General features: G+C 38.8%; 1 protein-coding gene and 1 long non-coding RNA gene across 7 annotated transcripts in view; both read right to left on the reverse strand.

Annotated features, from left to right (window-relative positions):
- Positions 1–6,156, reverse strand: part of LOC121911526 — a 92,950-nt gene extending 86,794 nt beyond the window's left edge. For 2 of the 4 annotated variants that reach the window (XR_006099886.1, XR_006099885.1), the window contains exons 1-2: positions 3,892–4,187; positions 2,109–2,219 (exon numbers count right to left, since the gene is read on the reverse strand). This is a non-coding gene — a long non-coding RNA (uncharacterized LOC121911526). Of the gene's footprint in view, positions 1–2,108; positions 2,220–3,891; positions 4,188–6,041 lie in introns of those variants that run through there. The other 2 variants (XR_006099887.1, XR_006099884.1) reach the window with 2 other exon arrangements.
- Positions 6,157–14,468: 8,312 nt separating this feature from the next.
- Positions 14,469–18,518, reverse strand: part of anapc1 (anaphase promoting complex subunit 1) — a 56,112-nt gene continuing 52,062 nt past the window's right edge. For all 3 annotated transcript variants that reach the window (XM_042433351.1, XM_042433352.1, XM_042433350.1), the window contains exons 52-53: positions 16,087–16,218; positions 14,469–15,814 (exon numbers count right to left, since the gene is read on the reverse strand). In XM_042433351.1, coding sequence (XP_042289285.1) covers positions 15,672–15,814; positions 16,087–16,218 — 275 coding nt within the window. In that variant the 3' untranslated portion in view covers positions 14,469–15,671. The remainder of the gene's footprint in view (positions 15,815–16,086; positions 16,219–18,518) is intronic.

An 18,518-nucleotide genomic window follows, 5' to 3' on the forward strand; every position in this document is an offset into this window, starting at 1 on the left:
ATAGACAGGTTTTAATTGCGAGATAATTCATGCTAGGCTAACTGCTTCCCCGGATCTTTGCCTGGCTGACTTAAATTAAATGCAGCCATCATTTTTTTGTCCAATAAGCAACTAGTAATTAGAAAAGTTTAGTATTAAGAAAGTGCTTTAAACAGTGTGTAAAACCAAAAAGTAACAACAAATAATACCAAATATGTTACAAGAAAGACATGAATGGCTTTTTTAAATGGGTTTCACTTTTAAATACACATTATTAAAATCATGCTCGCTGGGGTTAATCGCATCACTGGTCAGTGCGTCATTCGGTGATTACTTTGCCAGCTGCTCAGATTTTCAGATTTCAAAACGTATTTTAGACCACACTGTGTTTTGGAATGACACTGCCCCCTAGTGACATTTCACAAGCTCGACAAGCTACGACTAGGTGGCTGGTAATGCAAAGTTATGATTCCAGTGTTGCAACACACACACACTTCTTTAAAAAACGATAGGTTCACAATTATTCAAGTCTGTCCTTAAACAATACTCACGTGCCAAAACTAGAACATTAACCCATGTTTTTGATCGCTGTGATCATTCCTTCTTTTCATACTGGGATTTAAGAGATGATGTCATAATGCATTTTCGGTGTAAATGATGGGAGCCAAAATTCACAGTCCTTCTTCCATGCATAAGTGTATTTGAGAGTTTATTTGAAGCCAATATGAGGCGTCAGCCACCCGGTTTAGTCAAAGTAACTGTCTGTTTATTGCCAAATTCCCATTTTTTATACGACTGCACTGCAGCTGAGCAGGAAAACACTGTCCACCGAGACACAAAGAGGATTCTTTTACTAAAAAGGAGTGATATCCACTTAATTTAACTTGCTCAGACGACTGAAGCCTCATCTTAACTTCTGATAAACTTTTAAATATATTTTTGCTCAAAAAGGAGGACTGTGGATTTTGGGCCTATCACATGCAGTGTAAGCACATTTGAAGGGGATCTTTTAACAGTTAGTATGAACAGGAGTAATGATTACAGTGAGCAAAACTGTTTCAAATGTTCATATAGACACCTGACTATTGTTTTAAGACGGACTTGAAAAAATTGTGAGAACAGTTTTGTGTCAAGTACAGATCCACACTTAATGCTAAAGCTAGAATATCGACCAAGGAGTCACAGCTGGTTGGGTACAATATGAGTTATCAGCAAGGTTGGAACATGTCTTCAATTTGCAAGTATTTTACATATAATCTGTCATCTTCTGTCACTGCCAAAAATGTGTGATACGATATCGTTGACATCTGGAAAAGTACAAGTGTTTTGCTTCCTCCTGCTAAGCAGCAGACTTATAGTTGCCGGGGATGCAAAATGGTGCAAATGACAAGAGAAGGTTTGTGCTGCTGAGGTCACCGAGAAAGCTGAATGAGGAAATGACTTAGCTGCTGTCTCTAACACACGCACGAGATACATGATCTCAAAGAACAATCCTCTTTACGTAAAGGTTGTATAAATAAAACATGCAAACCTACTCCACTCTATTGTCTCTCTGTCACACACACACACTCACACACGTACAGTCTCTTCCTCTCGCTCCCTCAAACACACTCAATATTCAGCTCATATCCGGGTTTGACAGCTCTATACTTCTAAGTCTCCAGCCACATGAATGGAGGAAACAGGGACAGGGAAACCCCACGTCACTCATTATGAAACTCATGCACACACTACACCACGAGCAGTCTTCATCTACATCTTTACTTCAAATGAGTCCAAATAGTGAAGAAATGAGGTGGTGTGGGGCACATGAAAGCACTAAAAAGAAAGTTGTGCTATTTTATCTGGCAGTATCTCCTTAAGTCTTTGCATGGGGTGAACTGAGATATTTCTTAGGAAGTAAAAATAAAAGAAAAGTTGTGCATTTATAGAACGTTGTGTCATAAGAAAATAATTGATCTGTTTGAAATATCCTCCTCAACGTGGTGATGAGTTCAAATACTGTTGGAAATATCATTGTCATACAGAACAGGTCGAACAGAAAACAAGAATAATGAGATCCTGCCACATCAACGAGAAAAGAAAAAAAAGACTAGTTACACAAAATAAATAACTGAAGGTTCACTTACTAGAATTTCTCTGAGCTGTCAACCATACTTCATTGTCCTCGTCAGTGGAGTGTGATAACTAAGCAAACCCCATCCGCTTTTTCCACAGCTGTCGACCACAGTATACACGGTCTACAGGTAAGAGTGAGCAGATAGAGAGTTTTGTTAGTTGACATCATCCGCTAATGTAGACTATGCACTGTGATTGAAAGCTCTGGGAAAACTTAGTAAGTGGACCTTGAGTTCAGTTTGGTTTTTTTGTTTGTTTCTTTGTTTGTTTTTTCTTTTAAAAAAGGTCCAGAATGAACTTTCCCACCTAAAATTAGACTTGTTGCCAAAATGCCCTCACATTAACAAACTTACATGAAAAAAGCGAAGACATGTGGCTCATGTATTTTACCAATTTCATTGTTAATTTTTTACATTGCTGGACTACATTGTTAATTTACTTACAGTATTTATTGTATCTTGCTATTTGCTGTAGTGCAGGAAGCTTCAGCAATCTTCTTGTGTCATTTTGGAAAGAAGCGTGTGTGAAATGAATGAAATGTGATGTACATGTAATCAATACCGGAACTTCAGAGTTCCCTCTTGACTTTGGAAACAGCAGCTGACGAACCAGTCACACCTCAAGGTGCATCTAGTAGCAGTTCCGGTGCTTTCAATAGCATCACACAGTCTTCCTCAGCAGTTTGGCGATTGCCCAGCTGACATGGCATTGTGGAGTTTTTAATTTCCATTTCTATGCCAACGGATACTATTTAACGACAACTCTGCAAACTGCTGAGGAAGATCATGTGATGTAATCAAAAGCTCAAGAACAGCTACTTAAAGAACCTTAAGGCAAGATGGTTTTGTCAACTAATTACCTCTTGTCTCGTACAATTACAGTAACTTGAAACAGAATGCAGTTTTACTCAAGTTAAACCCTCAGTTATGTGTCTGGTTTTCTTTCTTGTACTCATGCTGCAGTAATTTATAAAATAAATAAACATAAACATAAAAATAAACATAATTTGTCATGTTGTTCAGTCATATTTTCTTTTTGAAGTTTTTGAAGTCTTAATTCTGACGCATCAGCGTGTGAGGTCTGCCTTACACCTGTGAAGTCAGTGGTTTCCGACAGCACGTGAACGCAGCATCTCTTCCATTGACTCCCCAGGTTTCAACAGTTTGCGTTTATCAAGTAATTAAGTGACGCCCACTGCATTCTGGTAAAGTCTTTCCAGGAGGTGACGCTCACCACCCAAACTTCACACACTGATAAGATCAGTCTATAAAAAGATCAGAGAAATTCACACAAGAGAGTCACAAGAATATTTTGTGCGGGACAGTATAATAATAACCTGCAGCAGCTCATCTGACGCTCGTTGTGCATTCATGGCTTCAACGCGCACAGAAAAAAATGCGGACAGTGTGCAGCCAAGTCAAAGAAAATTGTTTCAGATCAAGTCATTCAATAACTTTTATAAAAAGTACAAAAGGAAGAGGAAGACCGGGTTACTATCTCTGTCTGACACCGCATACTTCCTTTTATCTCTGCAAAAACCGCCCATTACGCATGAGTGAGCACTGCACGGCCCTTAAACTTCTTCTAACAGTTCTGCTGTGTCTACTTAAGAGTAAGAGTATTGAAATATCGCTGTGATGTTGCACAAATTCAACCTCAGTGAATGCAGAGCTCTATCAAAGTCAAAAACTGCTTCCTCATTTGGACTTTGAACAGAGCACAGCTGTGAAGTGGAGAGCTTATCTGAGTGTTTTGTGTTTAATTCATAAAAAGAGAGTGAACTCACAGACTTACCCAACATCACAGGCGGTTAGGCGCACACTTAGCACGTCTTTTTCTTTTTCTGTCTTTTTTTTTTTAACCTCAGCCAACATTTGCGAGGGCACGAATCTGCACCACCTCGGTCTGACATATTTTCTTTCACTATCAAACTTTTGCACTGCGGAATAAAAGTCATCCTGAATACACACCAAACCATGTGCGCGCTTTCTCTCTCTCTCTCTCTCCTCACTAACTTTCTTAATTGCTGCACCAGGCTGCTCCTGTGCAGCTCCACCATTGAAACTGAGCTGTCTGCGAGAGTTGCATGTAATACAAATTCGTATTTTTGGTCACACCCACCTCCTGTCACTCCTCCCTCCCCTCTTTTGCTGCGCAACGGGAAGCCTAATTATGAATGGAGTTCTCTGTTTGCCATAAGTGTTTAACTAGATTACATTCACTGACAGATATAATGTAAATAACAGATACACACCTATCACTGACATTTATGAACAATGGATGCAGGTGAACTCAGACAGCCTGTTTCACTGTGATTATAATCATTAACTCATCATGAGCTGCTTCAACAGTAACATACTTACAGGTCAATTATACAGGAATGTACAAATAAAAATATAGGGAAAAGCGACTAAAATTATGTTTTTTTTTATAGGTACAAACAACCAATTAATCTGATACAGTCCAATACAACAGCATCTTCCACATTTTCAGTTTTTGTTGACATTATCAGAAAGGTGATAACTTATGTCTTCACTATGATGGTGGTCATGTGATCATTTCCCCCCATTTGTGAGTCCAAACACTCTAAATTAATTATTTATTTCTAAAAATGTTTATTTGACATTGAATCTCACACTACTGCGTAATAGTAATGGATAAAATAAAAGTATAGTATCGTGTCCCATAAGTGGATGATGCAGAGGCTTTCTCATACTGACTAACAAGCTTCAAGGTTCAATTTATTCACCCAAACAAGACAAAAAAACTTTTTTTTCAACTGAGACTAACTTTAAAGAAGAGTCTAAAGCCATGATATCCACGCTGTGAGGCTGTACTTCGGCACAGCGGTGCTTGGAACAAACCGTTGCACTGGTTGACATGTTCCTTCAGCATGAGGAGTTTGTTGTTTGGAAGTTTGTTTAGAAACGGCTCTAAAGACGGATAACAGCGATCATGTTTTCAGTCACGGGAGAGTAGCTCCGTGTACAGTAACATGGCTGTTGCACTATTGTTTGAGAAATTTACAATGTAGTACAAAGTCAAGAGGTTGTGATATGTAGCACAACAAGCTAGCAAAGCTCTGTAAACAGAACCGCGTCCCCACAAGTGCAGTGGCGCCTGCCTTACATGGAACTACTCTCCAGAGACTGAAAACGTGAAACAATGTGCCCAAACTCTCTGTGGCATGTCACTCAGCATATGAGATTTGTTGACAATAAGAAAAATATAGAAAATCACCATCCATATCCTTTAAGCAGGTATGTTTACCATGTTCACCATCTTAGTGTGTTAGCATGATGCTAACACTTTCCAATTTGCACTAAACACAAAGTACACCAAAGGCTGATGGGAATGTCATTTGTTTTGCAGAAACTTGGTGATAAACCAAAGTACTGGACACATTGAAATTTTGACCAGTTAATGGCGCTAGATGAAAGTCATCCTGAGGAAGGGGAGTATGATCATGTGTAACAAAGTTCATGGCAAGCCATCCAATAGCTGACAAGCCATTTAACTGAAAAAAAAACCCCACAAACGTCAACCTAGTAGCACTAGAGGAAGGAAAGTCAGGGGATCACCAAAGTTATTAGGTTTCATCCTCTGCAGACCATCAATGTCTGTACAAAATGTCATGGCAATGCATCCAATAGTTGACAAGCCTTTTCACTAAAAAAAACCCCACAAACGTCAAAGCAAACGTCTAGTAGCGCTAGCGGAAAAGTCAGGGGATCACCAAAGTTATTAGGTTTCATCCTCTGCAGACCATCAGTGTCTGTACAAAATGTCATGGCAATGCATCTGATAGTTGCTGAGATATTTTAGTCTGGACCAAAGAGGTGGACTAACCGACTGGAGTTACACTATCAGCATGGCTAAAAATACAAGGAAAGTGCCTGCAAATCAGTTTTCTATGAGTATATTTTTCTGCATGAGAACCTTACCTGGCTGGTGTTTTCACTGCAGATGGTCTTCAAGTCATTGTTTCCACCCACCTGGAGTTCAAGCTTTGAAAATCAAACCTACATATTTGTAAGACGATACTGTAGCAGTTTGTCTGAAAAACAGTTGATGTAGGGGCCTATTCTCATACCAACCAACAAGCTTCAAGCTTCATCCAAGAGGATCATGGACATTACAGTGTCAACACACGCTAATTACAGAGCATAGAACAGAAAAAAAACATGTATGCAATAACATAATCCATATTGTGCACATGCAGAGGATGTCCTTCTCTTTTCTCCCCTGCAGCTTCATATTAATAATACAGGACATGTATGCAGATATATTAAAAGCTGCCATGCATACACAGGCAGGGAAGTACCGCCCATTTTCATGAACACACACACACAGAGGAAGTAAAAGCAGAAGTTGTGGCTAAAGCTGGGGTTACTTCCTTGCAGTTTGTTTCATTTTGCTTTTCATGCCTTGCTCAAAGGCACCAAGACCTGAGCCATTAAGAGAGGAAAGTGACTCCTTTTCACTTCTCTGAATGTTTGGAAGTGGTATCCTCATGCGGTAATTGTTCTCACTCACATTTCAATGGGATGGATATGATCTTTGTCATGAGGACTCACAACTTCTGTATTTAACAAAGTGAACCGAGATGAACCCTGCCCAATTTCTGCATAAATGCAAAGTGAGAAATTTCCTGTTTAGATTTCCATTTTTTCTCTGAAAGTGCAAACTGTGTGGAAACACCGGAGCTGATGTAACTGATGCTTGTGTTGTGTTGACCTCCAGTAGGGTGAAGAAAAACCGACGTTAGAGGAGAGGGAAGTACAGATGTGACGACATGCAGGGATTATGAACTCCTTCCATTACAGATATTTCAAAACGTTTATACCACAAATTACCCCACTGTCATCTACTAATCATTCTGAAAACAAACCGCCAAATTTCTTTGTTTTGTGGACTGAAACTTAAGAGAATAAAGGGTGAAACCAGCACATATTACCCACATCAGTGGCTCCCAACGTACAGTAGGAGTTGCAAGATAAATCTAAGGGTTCTTCCAGTGAATTTCTGGGTAATTCTGCCTCTTCAACTCTCTAAAAGATAAAATAAAGTTTGAAAAATCACATATTGACAAGGGGTCTTAATAACTAATATAAACTATTGTAAGTCGGATCAGTTTTCAGTGTCTAATGTGTTCATAAAGCCCTCCCATCTATTGCTCAAAGTGGTTTTCATATCCAACAAGATAATGCAGACACACCCTCATACAAAAATTATGAATCATGAACAAAGTTAGTTTGTATTACTTATTTGGCCATAAAGAGCAGGAAGAATCTTCACTGGTCTGTGGTTAACAGGGTTTGCTGATGTTACAGTTTCTTGCAGTTTTGGGAGGAGGGGGTTAAACGTCTCTTACCGCAGTAACAATAAATGTAACACTATATTTGTCCTTATGTATGTCAAGGCATGTATTTCCTTTCTCATGTTGGTTCACTTCTGATATGTTTGTCCTGTTTAATGTATGTATGACAAGTTTAAAACACAGGGCTGCTGGCTGATTGGTTGGTTGAACTTTGGTTGCTGTAGATGTTATTGGTTTGTGTAACTATCGTCAGTTTATTGACATTTATTTAAAATTGCAATATGGGTAATAATAGGTCTGTAAGAGATTCATAATGTTGGTAATTCAATCATTTTAGATCATTGTATATCCTTAGGTGGTAGTAGTTGTCTTGTAGCTTTTTCCAGCAAGCTAAAATTATCATTTTCAATCAATCAGATTTTTTTATATGGCACAATTCATACAGTAGAAGTAATTCAAAGTGCTTCACATCAAAAACAAAGATTAATACACTTATAAAATACAGGAATAAGTTAAGAATCGAGAAGAAAAAATGGCTAAATGGGATGATTTCAATGAAGTCACAAAGGCATAGATTTATGATTTAAATAGACACTATAATCACTTATAAAAGTGCAGGGACAGAGAGGGCTGACATACTTTAAAACTAATGCAATTACATTACAATAAACTTGTCATACTTTAAGTTAATTGTACTTTCTCCACCTTTAATATTTACCGATCTAAAGCAATAACTGTACGTGCAAAGCTCTGCACCACTGATGTGTTTTTTTATTTTCATTTCTCTTTGATTTAGTTTCACACAGTGGTCACATCTTAAAATCAAAGTCAAACTCTGTTAATCAGTTACTTGTACAATAATTTGCCCAGTTGACTGAATGAGAAAAGACATCTGTAAATGTTGACTCTGTTGTTTCCGCTGCTATGATGTACTGGAAAGACAAAGACAACCTCAGAATTCCCTTGAAGTTATAAAGCTTCTCTAAGTTTTGGCTCCTTGGTGGTCCGCTGTCAGATCAGAGCCCTTCAAAGTGTCATTTGTTAATTTGTTTAGGTCAGGGTTAAAACAAGATTCACTTCAACACTAGATGCTCTTGTGTTTAAAGTTAAGACATGAGAAAAGCCACACAGTCCGAGGGCGTGTTCACTGTGACACACTTTGGCTTATTGTGTAAACAAACAACAGGATTTTTTCCTGGAGGCAGTGCTCTTTTTCCCACAGGCTCAATACAGACAGGCAGTTATTATAAACACTGGACTCAGCTGTCTGTTTCCCAACACATGCCTCAGTGTCGTCTGGGACAAAACACAACTCTTTCTGTCTTACACAATCTTACATTCTTCTAGGCATTTAAATCTTATCCTGAGAGACTTACAATAAATCCGCAAAATCTGTTTCAAGGAAGCCTTATGTGAGTCACGACCACCCCATAAACTGATAAATGATCGTTGCTCAAGGACACTTAGGCAGGGTGCGTCTGAAAGTACTTTCAGACACAGGAAGGCAGGAAGAATCTGATTGATTCATTTAGACCATAGCAAAGAAAACTGCTTTTAAGGACACAAATTAATTGGCACAACTTTCTGACAAGCCACCCTTTATAAAGGGATCTATAGGTATTAATCATTAATGCTTTACAATGTTTTACAGATGATGTATAAGCCTTTAATAAGAATATCTTTTGGGTTGCCAGGTTGTGGAAAATCCTCCTCCAGTACCAAACTGGCTTCTTCTTTTTAGCTTGTTAGTTCACCAGTACAACTCTCCAATGGATTGTTTGACCACGTACTTTCTGGAAAAGAGCTGCAGGGAATCTGGACTTAAATCCATTTATAACAGTTTCTTAACATTTTTACAACTGCAGACTATAAGAACCCTTTGATTGATTGAGCACTTTAGTAGGACCACCTGTGTAATCAAATGCAATCCAATACAACAGCTCTGCCTTATATTCTACTTTTACGAATTGAAAAGTGTTCCTAATATGTTGTCAACCCCATTAACATACATGTGGGTGGCAAAATATTAAGAACACTTTTCAACATAATGCACTCCAGTACATCACCACCACCCACTACGACCTCAATAATATATATAAAGTAGAATAATCACCTTTCTGACAATGTCAACAAAAACTGAAAATGTATAAGCTTTGTAAAAGTAGAATTTACGGAAGAGCTGTTGTATTGGATTACATTAGATTGCACAGGTGTTCCTAATAAAGTGCTTGGTGGGTGTATAACAGCAAGTGACTGACAGTTTTGCTGGTTATATTATCAGAAATTGAGAAAATCAAGAACCATTATTAATAACTTAGAAACATTTATAACTGCAGTCTTGATGGCTTTTTAGAAAGTGAGAAACATGGGAACCTTTATTAATGACATTTGATTTCAATTGAGTCAGGAGATCATTAAAATCTTCGAGATTTATCATTTAAGGACCATGAATGTCATGTGAGAATACTGCAAAATTTTAAGGCAAACCAAACAACAGTGGTGGAGAAAGACTATTGCTGTCAATGGGCTGCCGTCGTCAACCTTTGAGCTTCTCTGCTAGTGAGGCTGAAAGTCCACAACGTGTCTTGGTTCAATTGGTGGAACTCTTGTTCTTCCTCTTTGATAAACTGTAGATTATTTATACAGTATTTGCTTCCACTTCTCTTGAAAATGTTTCAGGTTGTTTTGCCTGGTGCCCATATACAGTTGGGACTGGTTCCAGTCAGGATCAAGATGCCTTGAAGACACATTTCACAGGACCTCATCGTCACTACTGTTCCTGAACACCACAAACATGCCTTAAAGGAGTCAAGTCTGTATCAAATGTGTTTTCTGTTTAAGTCTTGCTGCGGGTTGTCGGCTGGTATTTTTAATTCAGTAGAGGAAGGGTAATGAAATGAAGTTTTAGTCTTTCGGTTTCACTAAATTATCCCCACCAGGTATCAAAACAGGCAAATGCCTCTTTTCGTGAGAGGAGAAATTGAGTGTTAAGACCTGAAGACACGTTTTATGAACAGGCATGCGTACCCGCAAGCAAACTGCATCTTGTAATCAGCTGCGGCACTAAATTACTTTCAGACAACAAGACATGGCTTCAGACAAAGTGTCTCACAGTCCACACGAAGCGTCGCTAGAAAGATCTGACTCCTCTTTTTCTACCGTTTCCTTATAACGTACTGAAACCCTGCGGCATTACAACAGCAGGGACACAAGCAACTCATTCAAGTCCAGGAAAGAAGATCAGCCTTTCAATGGAGAAACCAGGACTATTAAAACCACAAGGCTTTGATCATCTTAAAGACACACCAAGACAACGACAGGCTGCCCCGGTTCCTGTTGGCCCTGGACTCTCAGTTTACTCGTTAATGTCATGTGACACTTCCCTGGAATGTTTGTTAAGACATGTTGACTGAAACAGCACGTGTTTCCAGGAAACCGCACACACATCGAGGCCCAGCTGTGATACTGGACAACCCGTTAAACATTATACTACATGGGTAGCATGTTGGCATAGTGAGCAGGGAGGTCAATAAAAGTGGCAGGGGTCGTGATGATGAGATTTGTTTAATTTGTGGAAGGCTGCAACTGACGATTATTTTAATTTTTCGATTAATGTGTTGATTATTTTCTCGATTAGTTGTTTGGTCTATAAAATGTCAGAAAATGGTGAAAAATGTCAATCAAGAGCCCAAATGACATCCTCAAAATGTCTTGTTTGTCTTGTCCAACTGTCCACAACTCAAAGAAATTCTGTTTACTATCATAGAAAACTGAAGAAACCAGACAATATTCACATTTGAGACGCTGGAAAAAGAGAATTTTGACTTTTCTTCTTAAAAAATGACTCAAAATGAATCAATAATCAAAATAGTTAGTGATTAATATAATATTTGGCAACTAATCAATTAATTGACTTATCATTGCAGCTCTGAATTTGTTTTTAGTGCAATATTTTAGAGCATTTAAGGTACATTTATTGATTTTTGGGGTGGCACTTGGAACAGTAGATTAAACCAATATTATCCATTATCTGACATTGCAAACATGTTAGCAAACATCTGCCTATTGACTCATTCAGCTAAGACAGAGTGATAATATCATTCATTTGGAATCGTGTCTCTGGCCACTTGAATCTAATGTAAGTCCAATATTGGACTGTTTTTAGCTCTGTTTTGGTCTCCACCTACTCCTGGGTTAAATATCTGGCTCTTTAGCTGCTAAATGCTTCACGACATTCACCAGCTCACTTTGCCTGTCTGCCGTCTGTAGCTGGTGCTTTTTTTTCCTCGCTGAAAACAGCTGCCTGCTGTGTCTGCAACAAGGTAGATGAGCGCTGAGTTTTCAGGACAGAAAACCAAAACAATGAGCTAAAATACACTTCAACGCTCTGCAGGTTTGTCACTGCAAGAGAACTCTTTCACATTACACAGTAATTTGAGACATTGTTCATTTAAAGACTATTGATAAGGGCAGATTTAATTACTGAATGATTTGTAATATATTGGTATGATTTCTTTGAGCAACAATTAACCAGTTAATTAAACATCAAAGTCAATGAATTATACGTCTTGATTTCGGACAGAACAAACAAACTGAAGACATCATGGGCTCTGGGAATTTGTAAGGGGCATTCTTCTTTCTTTCTTTTACATTTTACAGGCCTATGTTTTGTTGTCTTGTGTTTTTTAATAGAGAGCTGACAACTGCGGACATATGTCTGCTGTATGTCCATAGCAACACAAGCAACAATCCCCCAACTCTCGTTAAATTTTTATTCAAATATTGCTAAATCCTGATTGGTGCACCAAAGTACATGACATCACCTTTTTCCCAAGTGGGTCCCTCCCCCTTTCAAACCAGTGAAAAGAGCACAGACAAAAACAGAAATACAGAAATCTATAAATGTGAAATAACCAAAGGTTTGGCAGAAAATGATGTGTTCATGTAGAAGCTTGTAATAAGAAGCTGAACGAGATTTCAGGCGCTTTAAATTCTTCAACCACCACTTTGATTTTGGTGTTGCTGAGCACAATAAGAGGTATATTATTACAATGTCTGTCACGAAAAAGGGGATACACACGTCAGCTGTTACATACAACAGAATATATACAGAAAAGAGAGCCTGACTGTGATGAGAAAACATAGCTTTGGTTTTAATATGGAGCCTCAAATGGACTCCCAAATGACTCTGAGTGCTGATAAAAGCCAGGAAGCATGTCAGAAAAACATAACAGAAATAACCACAAATGGCTTCTTGTAGCAAAAAAAAAACAAAACAATCAAAAGTCAGGTATGTGTGGGTCTGAAAGTTTCTTCTCCACTATAAAAAGAATGTGAATCATGTCTGGTTGCTATTTTTGGGCCTTTCCAAGGTTAAAATCCTAAGAAAACCCTTAAGAGAAGCTTTTGTTAACTGTGTTGTTCAGCAGGAAGCACATAGGCGTTTAGACGTGGGTGGACCAGCATATTCAGCTCTTAACAGATGCCTTGAATCCTGTTTTATCCACCCAAACCGGCAGAATTAGCCTCAGTATGAGGAAGAGCGCAGACTCCCAACAGATAGAAAGGACGCTTATTGGCTCATCATTATAACCTGCTTTGGTGCAGCCAATTACTACCTATAACTAATGAGAAGTTTTCCCATATGAAATCATGGAAATTGCTGCCATTTGTTGGTAGATGTTTACTTTGAGTTAGGTGAATGAGCCCTCAGAAAACATTCATCTTACCTCATTTCACACACACACACAAACACACACACACAAAATCAAGAGGTATACAAACAAATTCTTCCTTCTTAAGAGTTTGATCAGAGTGTGAGCAGCTGCTCTATGTGTTTCAGCTCTGTGAGGAGGGTGTGGACCACTTGTTTGTTCGGATGTTTTCCATTTGCTCTGGAATGTTCTCAGAGCTGTTGGTTAGCAATGATCTAAGACTCTGCACAGCCTCCCACACACTAACTACACTGACATTAGAGTTTCCATACACTCAAAATTAAAGACTTTTTATAGATTTTAAAGGCTTATGTTTGGTGAAATCCAGGTGGCTACATGCCTTTAATCAAAACCAGACACCATTTATCTTCTTTCAAGCAAGTCTGAGACTCATGTTTTCATTTTCTGTTTGGTAAAATCTCAATAAGTTAGACGGCTCTGGCTGAAAATCTAATGGGGCAGATAGGCATCAGCCCAAGGAACGGTCGATTAAATTTTGGTGACGATCTTGCACTTTCAGCATCAGATAGTTTTAGGCATTTATGCTGCGTTCATGAGCTGGTAGGAAAGTCCCACAATCGTTGGTTTCAAAGTTTGAGACTAAACAAAACATTCAGATTCAGAAAATCCAACAGCATCACATAACTATATGAATATGAAGAAGAACTCACCCTGACTTTGTGGATAAATTTACTTTTCACTAACAACTGTGTCTATCTATGTTATCAGTCTGGTATGTGTTGGTATGTGCTGCTGCTGACTGTTTTTCGTGAACTTTTACAATTTTAATTTGACCACTCAGATTACTTTTATCGTCTTGTTAACGTTCTCTTCAAACACAGCAGCACTCAGTCAGCGGTTAGTTTCTGACTACCTTCATGGTCATTAACATGTGCAATCATAAAAACAGTCTGACTTTTTAAAAGTTTCAAGTGACAAAACAGGTTTTCTGAACAAATCATCCAAACAGATTTGTCTTGTTGTGAACGCACAAAGCTAACTTGTCTCCGATTGCCCTCTCGTTAAACACCTGCATATCTGCTGATATCTGTTAAATTTAATCACCACTGCCCTGCGGTGATGTGGCAGCTATCCACCCAGCCTGTTTTCTCTCAATTTTAATTCTTTTGTGAGGCGAAATAAAAGCTCTTTGCTTTTAATCTCCCCAAACAAAATGTGTGTTTGTGTTATTTGCATTCTTTCCAACCAGTGTTGTTTTTTTTTATATCATTCTTCAAAAAGTCTCAACAAAATTGAACAATAGAGGCTGACAGCTTGCGCAGAGGCCACGGGAGATAATGACTGTATCAGAGCTGTTGTGGAGAATCACAAAGAAATTAAAAAGGCATTATTTGGTTTATTTAATTCATTAACCAACCAGAGTAAAAGACACATAAGCGAAGCCAACTGTTTTTCCACTAAGTGCAAAAGTAGAGTAAATTAATGCAGTCTTATTTAAGGACATTGTTCTATTACAGAAATACCAGTGGAAGATTTGGAGACTCTTTTCATGTGGGGAACCACCCAAAGACAAACCAACAGCCCGTTTTGATCCTCGACTCACTTTAAAAGAACTTCATCTTGATTTCAGGGATGCAACATTGGCAACAAAACAATCAGATCTGTGTTAAAATAAAAAAGAACAACACATGATAAACAACGCTGTAAGAAGGCTGACCAGTTTCAGCCAATGAGAGAATACAGCACAACAAAAAAATACAGCGTTGTTTTGTCTCAGTGGTTTGAATGCCTCAGCTGGTCTTTGTCAGAAATCTAAAACGACTCCAAAGAAATGCATCTGTGCTTTCCGAAAGATTTCCTTCAAACTAGAGTTAAAAAAAAAAAAAACTAAAGACAGGAGAACAAAGGCAGTTGACATCCTGGTTTACACAAGAGCTGGCTGTCTGAGCCTTATATCAAGACGCAAAATAAACCACAGTAATCGTCAAATGTGCAGGTTCTATTTTATTTTCTTGCCATAGGTTTCTCATCCTCTTAACACTGGGGCCTGAACTCAGGAGAGCCCTCACAGGCAGCATGGACACTGGTACTACTACAGCCGACTGCATTCGTGTTGTACTGATCAGTCCTTTCTGTCCTTGTTTGTCAGTGTAGAAAAGTTGGCTGTGGCTTGACTTATAGGCATCAAAACAGTCCTTATTCTGGATTTATTGTACCACAAAAATGGCACGAGTACTGCGTCATCATTGCAGCCTAAACTTTCTTTATGTTGTAAAAAAAACTAAATAGAAATATTATATTACAAAACTTTAATATTAGTTATTCCATTTTCTAGAGGCTGAGAAGGAAAAAGTCTGTATGCTCCAAACATTTCTTCTCAGAGGCAGCCGGGTCGCAGTGAGGCAATAAGACGCAAGACGTCTTACGGTGACGTCTTGTCCCATGATGATGTGCACACCCGCAGGTGTTACAGGTAGAAATCAGCCATCTGTCCTACCTGTGCTGGCAGTGGGAACGTAAGGCTGTGAACTGCGTCTATGAGAGGTTACTAGCCAGTTGACTAGTGCTGAGCATCGGGATCAGTATGCTTGCAAAGGGAAGCCTGGCAGGGTCTGTGGTCCAGCTGCAGAGCCCAGCAGGACGGGTACCAGCCTCAGCAGGTCTCTGAGAGGGATGCCCAACCGGCTGCTACGTGACAGTAAATCCCCGAGTGAAGTGCAGCCTGCAAGGAGAGAGGATAAAACAACAGTTACTGTCTCAAGTGAGAATTTTCTTTGGTGGTTTGGTGTTTTTCTGTAGGAATACTGCAGGGTGTTGGACTCAATCATGTGATTTCATGAGAGCAGGTCTATATCAGTGAGATTTAAAACGGCATGATGGATTTAAATGCCTTCTGTTTTGTGTATAGACAGTATTTGCATACAAAAGGTCATCCAACTGTAAACAGCTGCAGCTTTTAGTGTTTAGTTTAATGTATAAATGTGTTTGTTTTACCCTCCAGCTGTGCGTGTGTATTCCTGAGGCAGGGGATGGAGCGATACACCAGGAAGCAGGCCAACATAATGGACTGGGCGTTCTTAGAGAGGGCCTCGCCCCTCATGTAGGACCTCAGCACTGAACTGTTGTCTGGAAGAGCAAACACACACAAAGCATACAGGTTTTATTACTTTGGGTGTTCTTATGTAATAGGTGTACTTAGAGCTACATTACTTTCACCTGGAAACAAACACAAAACATCTTTTCTGTACTTAGGACAAATTTAATTTAAATATTTCTGATTGAACTAAAGATAAAGGAAAGCAGACAGGACAGCACTGACAGACTGTAATATGCAACATTATGTGATCAACAGTTTATCTTAATTGTGAGTTTTAATGATTTGAGGAACAATGTCTGATATCCATTATACTTGGCCTTAAAACCATCTAACAAAATCATTTTGCTCACATTCTGCTACGATTCTGTTGTGTGGACTCGTGCTGCAACTAATTATCATTTTCATTATAGATGAATTTGACGATTATTTTTAATCACTTCATCTGTAAAATAGTGAAAAATGTTCATTACAATTTCCCACAATCCCAAGTGACATCTTCACATTTCTCATTTTGTTCAACCAACAGTCCGAAACTAAAAGATTTTCAGTTTCACTATCATGTATGACAAAGAAAAGCAGCAACACCTCACACCTGAGGAACCACAAAATGACTGGCATTTTTACTTTAAAAAATGACTAAAACAACTATTAAGATAGTTGGAGATTAATTATCTGTCGATCGATTAATCTTCGCTGCCCTGCTGTGGATCATGTGTGAAGACAATTTATCCCAGTCTATAATTAAGCAATATCTCATGACTAGCTGTGGTATATTGTGATTACAGTATATCACAGCTAAGTGATGTTATTTGTGACAACCCCCTTTGCTAAGCTGAAAGTAAACTGCTAAACTAACGCTCAAGCTAATCAGCGATCTAACCAGAGTTTATTTATTCACATTAATTTGAACCTTCCCATTAATTGTTGGAAAAACTGTCCGGTTTCACTGGGGTCACGTTGCGAATTGTTTGCAGTAACATTCGGCCTACTCATTTTGGTAGGAGATGCATTGCTTGATGTGGGAGCTTCAGTCACTAATAGTTCTGGAGAGAGCTCTCACGCTTGTGCCCGCTTATAGACATGATCTCTCTTGCTTCAAGGCCCATATCCGAAAGCATTTGCAGCGCGGTGCTGCAGAGACGATGGTTGGTGGAGCTCTGCGTCGTCCCTGCTTGCTTACAGATCGCGGGCCAACATTTTAACGATAGCCGTGGAGTGATAATTAAAAATAGAACTGTAACAGGACATTAAAAGTCATAGCCGTAGCATACGCTCATTATACCATGGCTATCAACCAGTCAGATTGCGAGATTTTAACTACCCATTTTTTATAAAGACACATATTTCATTCATGGATGAGTTCCAGAGAAAAGTAACATTCCTGATACTTGAGTTCAAGTTACTGTAGTTTGGTTTTCCTTTGAACAGTCTGCCAGAGCCAAAAGGCTTCATGAACACGAGACCGAAGGCCTGTTTCAACTGTTGTACACATTGTGCACGATTGCAGTCTGGTCTGACTACTTCACCTGTTTCCCACGCCTCTCCGTGTGATATTATTACTGTGTGTGTGTGTGCATGCACATTAGTGATGGAATGTGTGTTTGTTTGAGTGTATACACAGTCTGTTTAACTTCTAAACTATGACATTATTATGCTACACCCTGAACTACAAAACAAGCTGAAACACATCCAGCCTGTGAAATGCTCAAACGGTGACACTGCTGCTCTGTGAAGCCAAAATGTACTTTATCATCTCATGTGGTTGAGGTGAAAATAAATGAAACAGAGAAGTGACGCTTGTGAAACATATTCAGTGTAATTTTGTTCTTAATATGAGGACACATTTAAATACGGTTACGACTGTATCTGTCCGTTAAGTTTGTTGTTCATCATTAAATGAAGCAGGCTAGTTTATCATCTGGGCACCAGAAAAAAAAGGATTTTTGCAGGACACTGGTTGCTGCTTTTAGTGGAACCAGCTTCAAGGATAGGAGGCTGGTGATTTTCTATATTTTTATTACTGTCAACAAATCTCATGTGCAGAGCCAAACCAACAATGAATTCATCCTTCTAACAAGTATTTTGTGTGTGTGTGTATCCAAAGCCTGATATATCTTATTCCTCTGTGCTGTAGACATCTGTTGTTGTCCGTTTGCCAAAAACTATTAAAAACACGTCAATGAGCCACTGTGTTGCTTTGGGTGCAGGGTTGGGAACTGAAAACCAGTTCTAAATTAGAACCGAATCCAAAATGCCAAGAGCCGGATACCCATCAAAAAATTTGAATTTCGGTTCTGCTTATCGGTTCCTAAACAAATAGAACTGTACA

Source organism: Thunnus maccoyii, chromosome 14 (genome assembly GCF_910596095.1).
Source record: "Thunnus maccoyii chromosome 14, fThuMac1.1, whole genome shotgun sequence".
NCBI lineage: Eukaryota > Metazoa > Chordata > Actinopteri > Scombriformes > Scombridae > Thunnus > Thunnus maccoyii.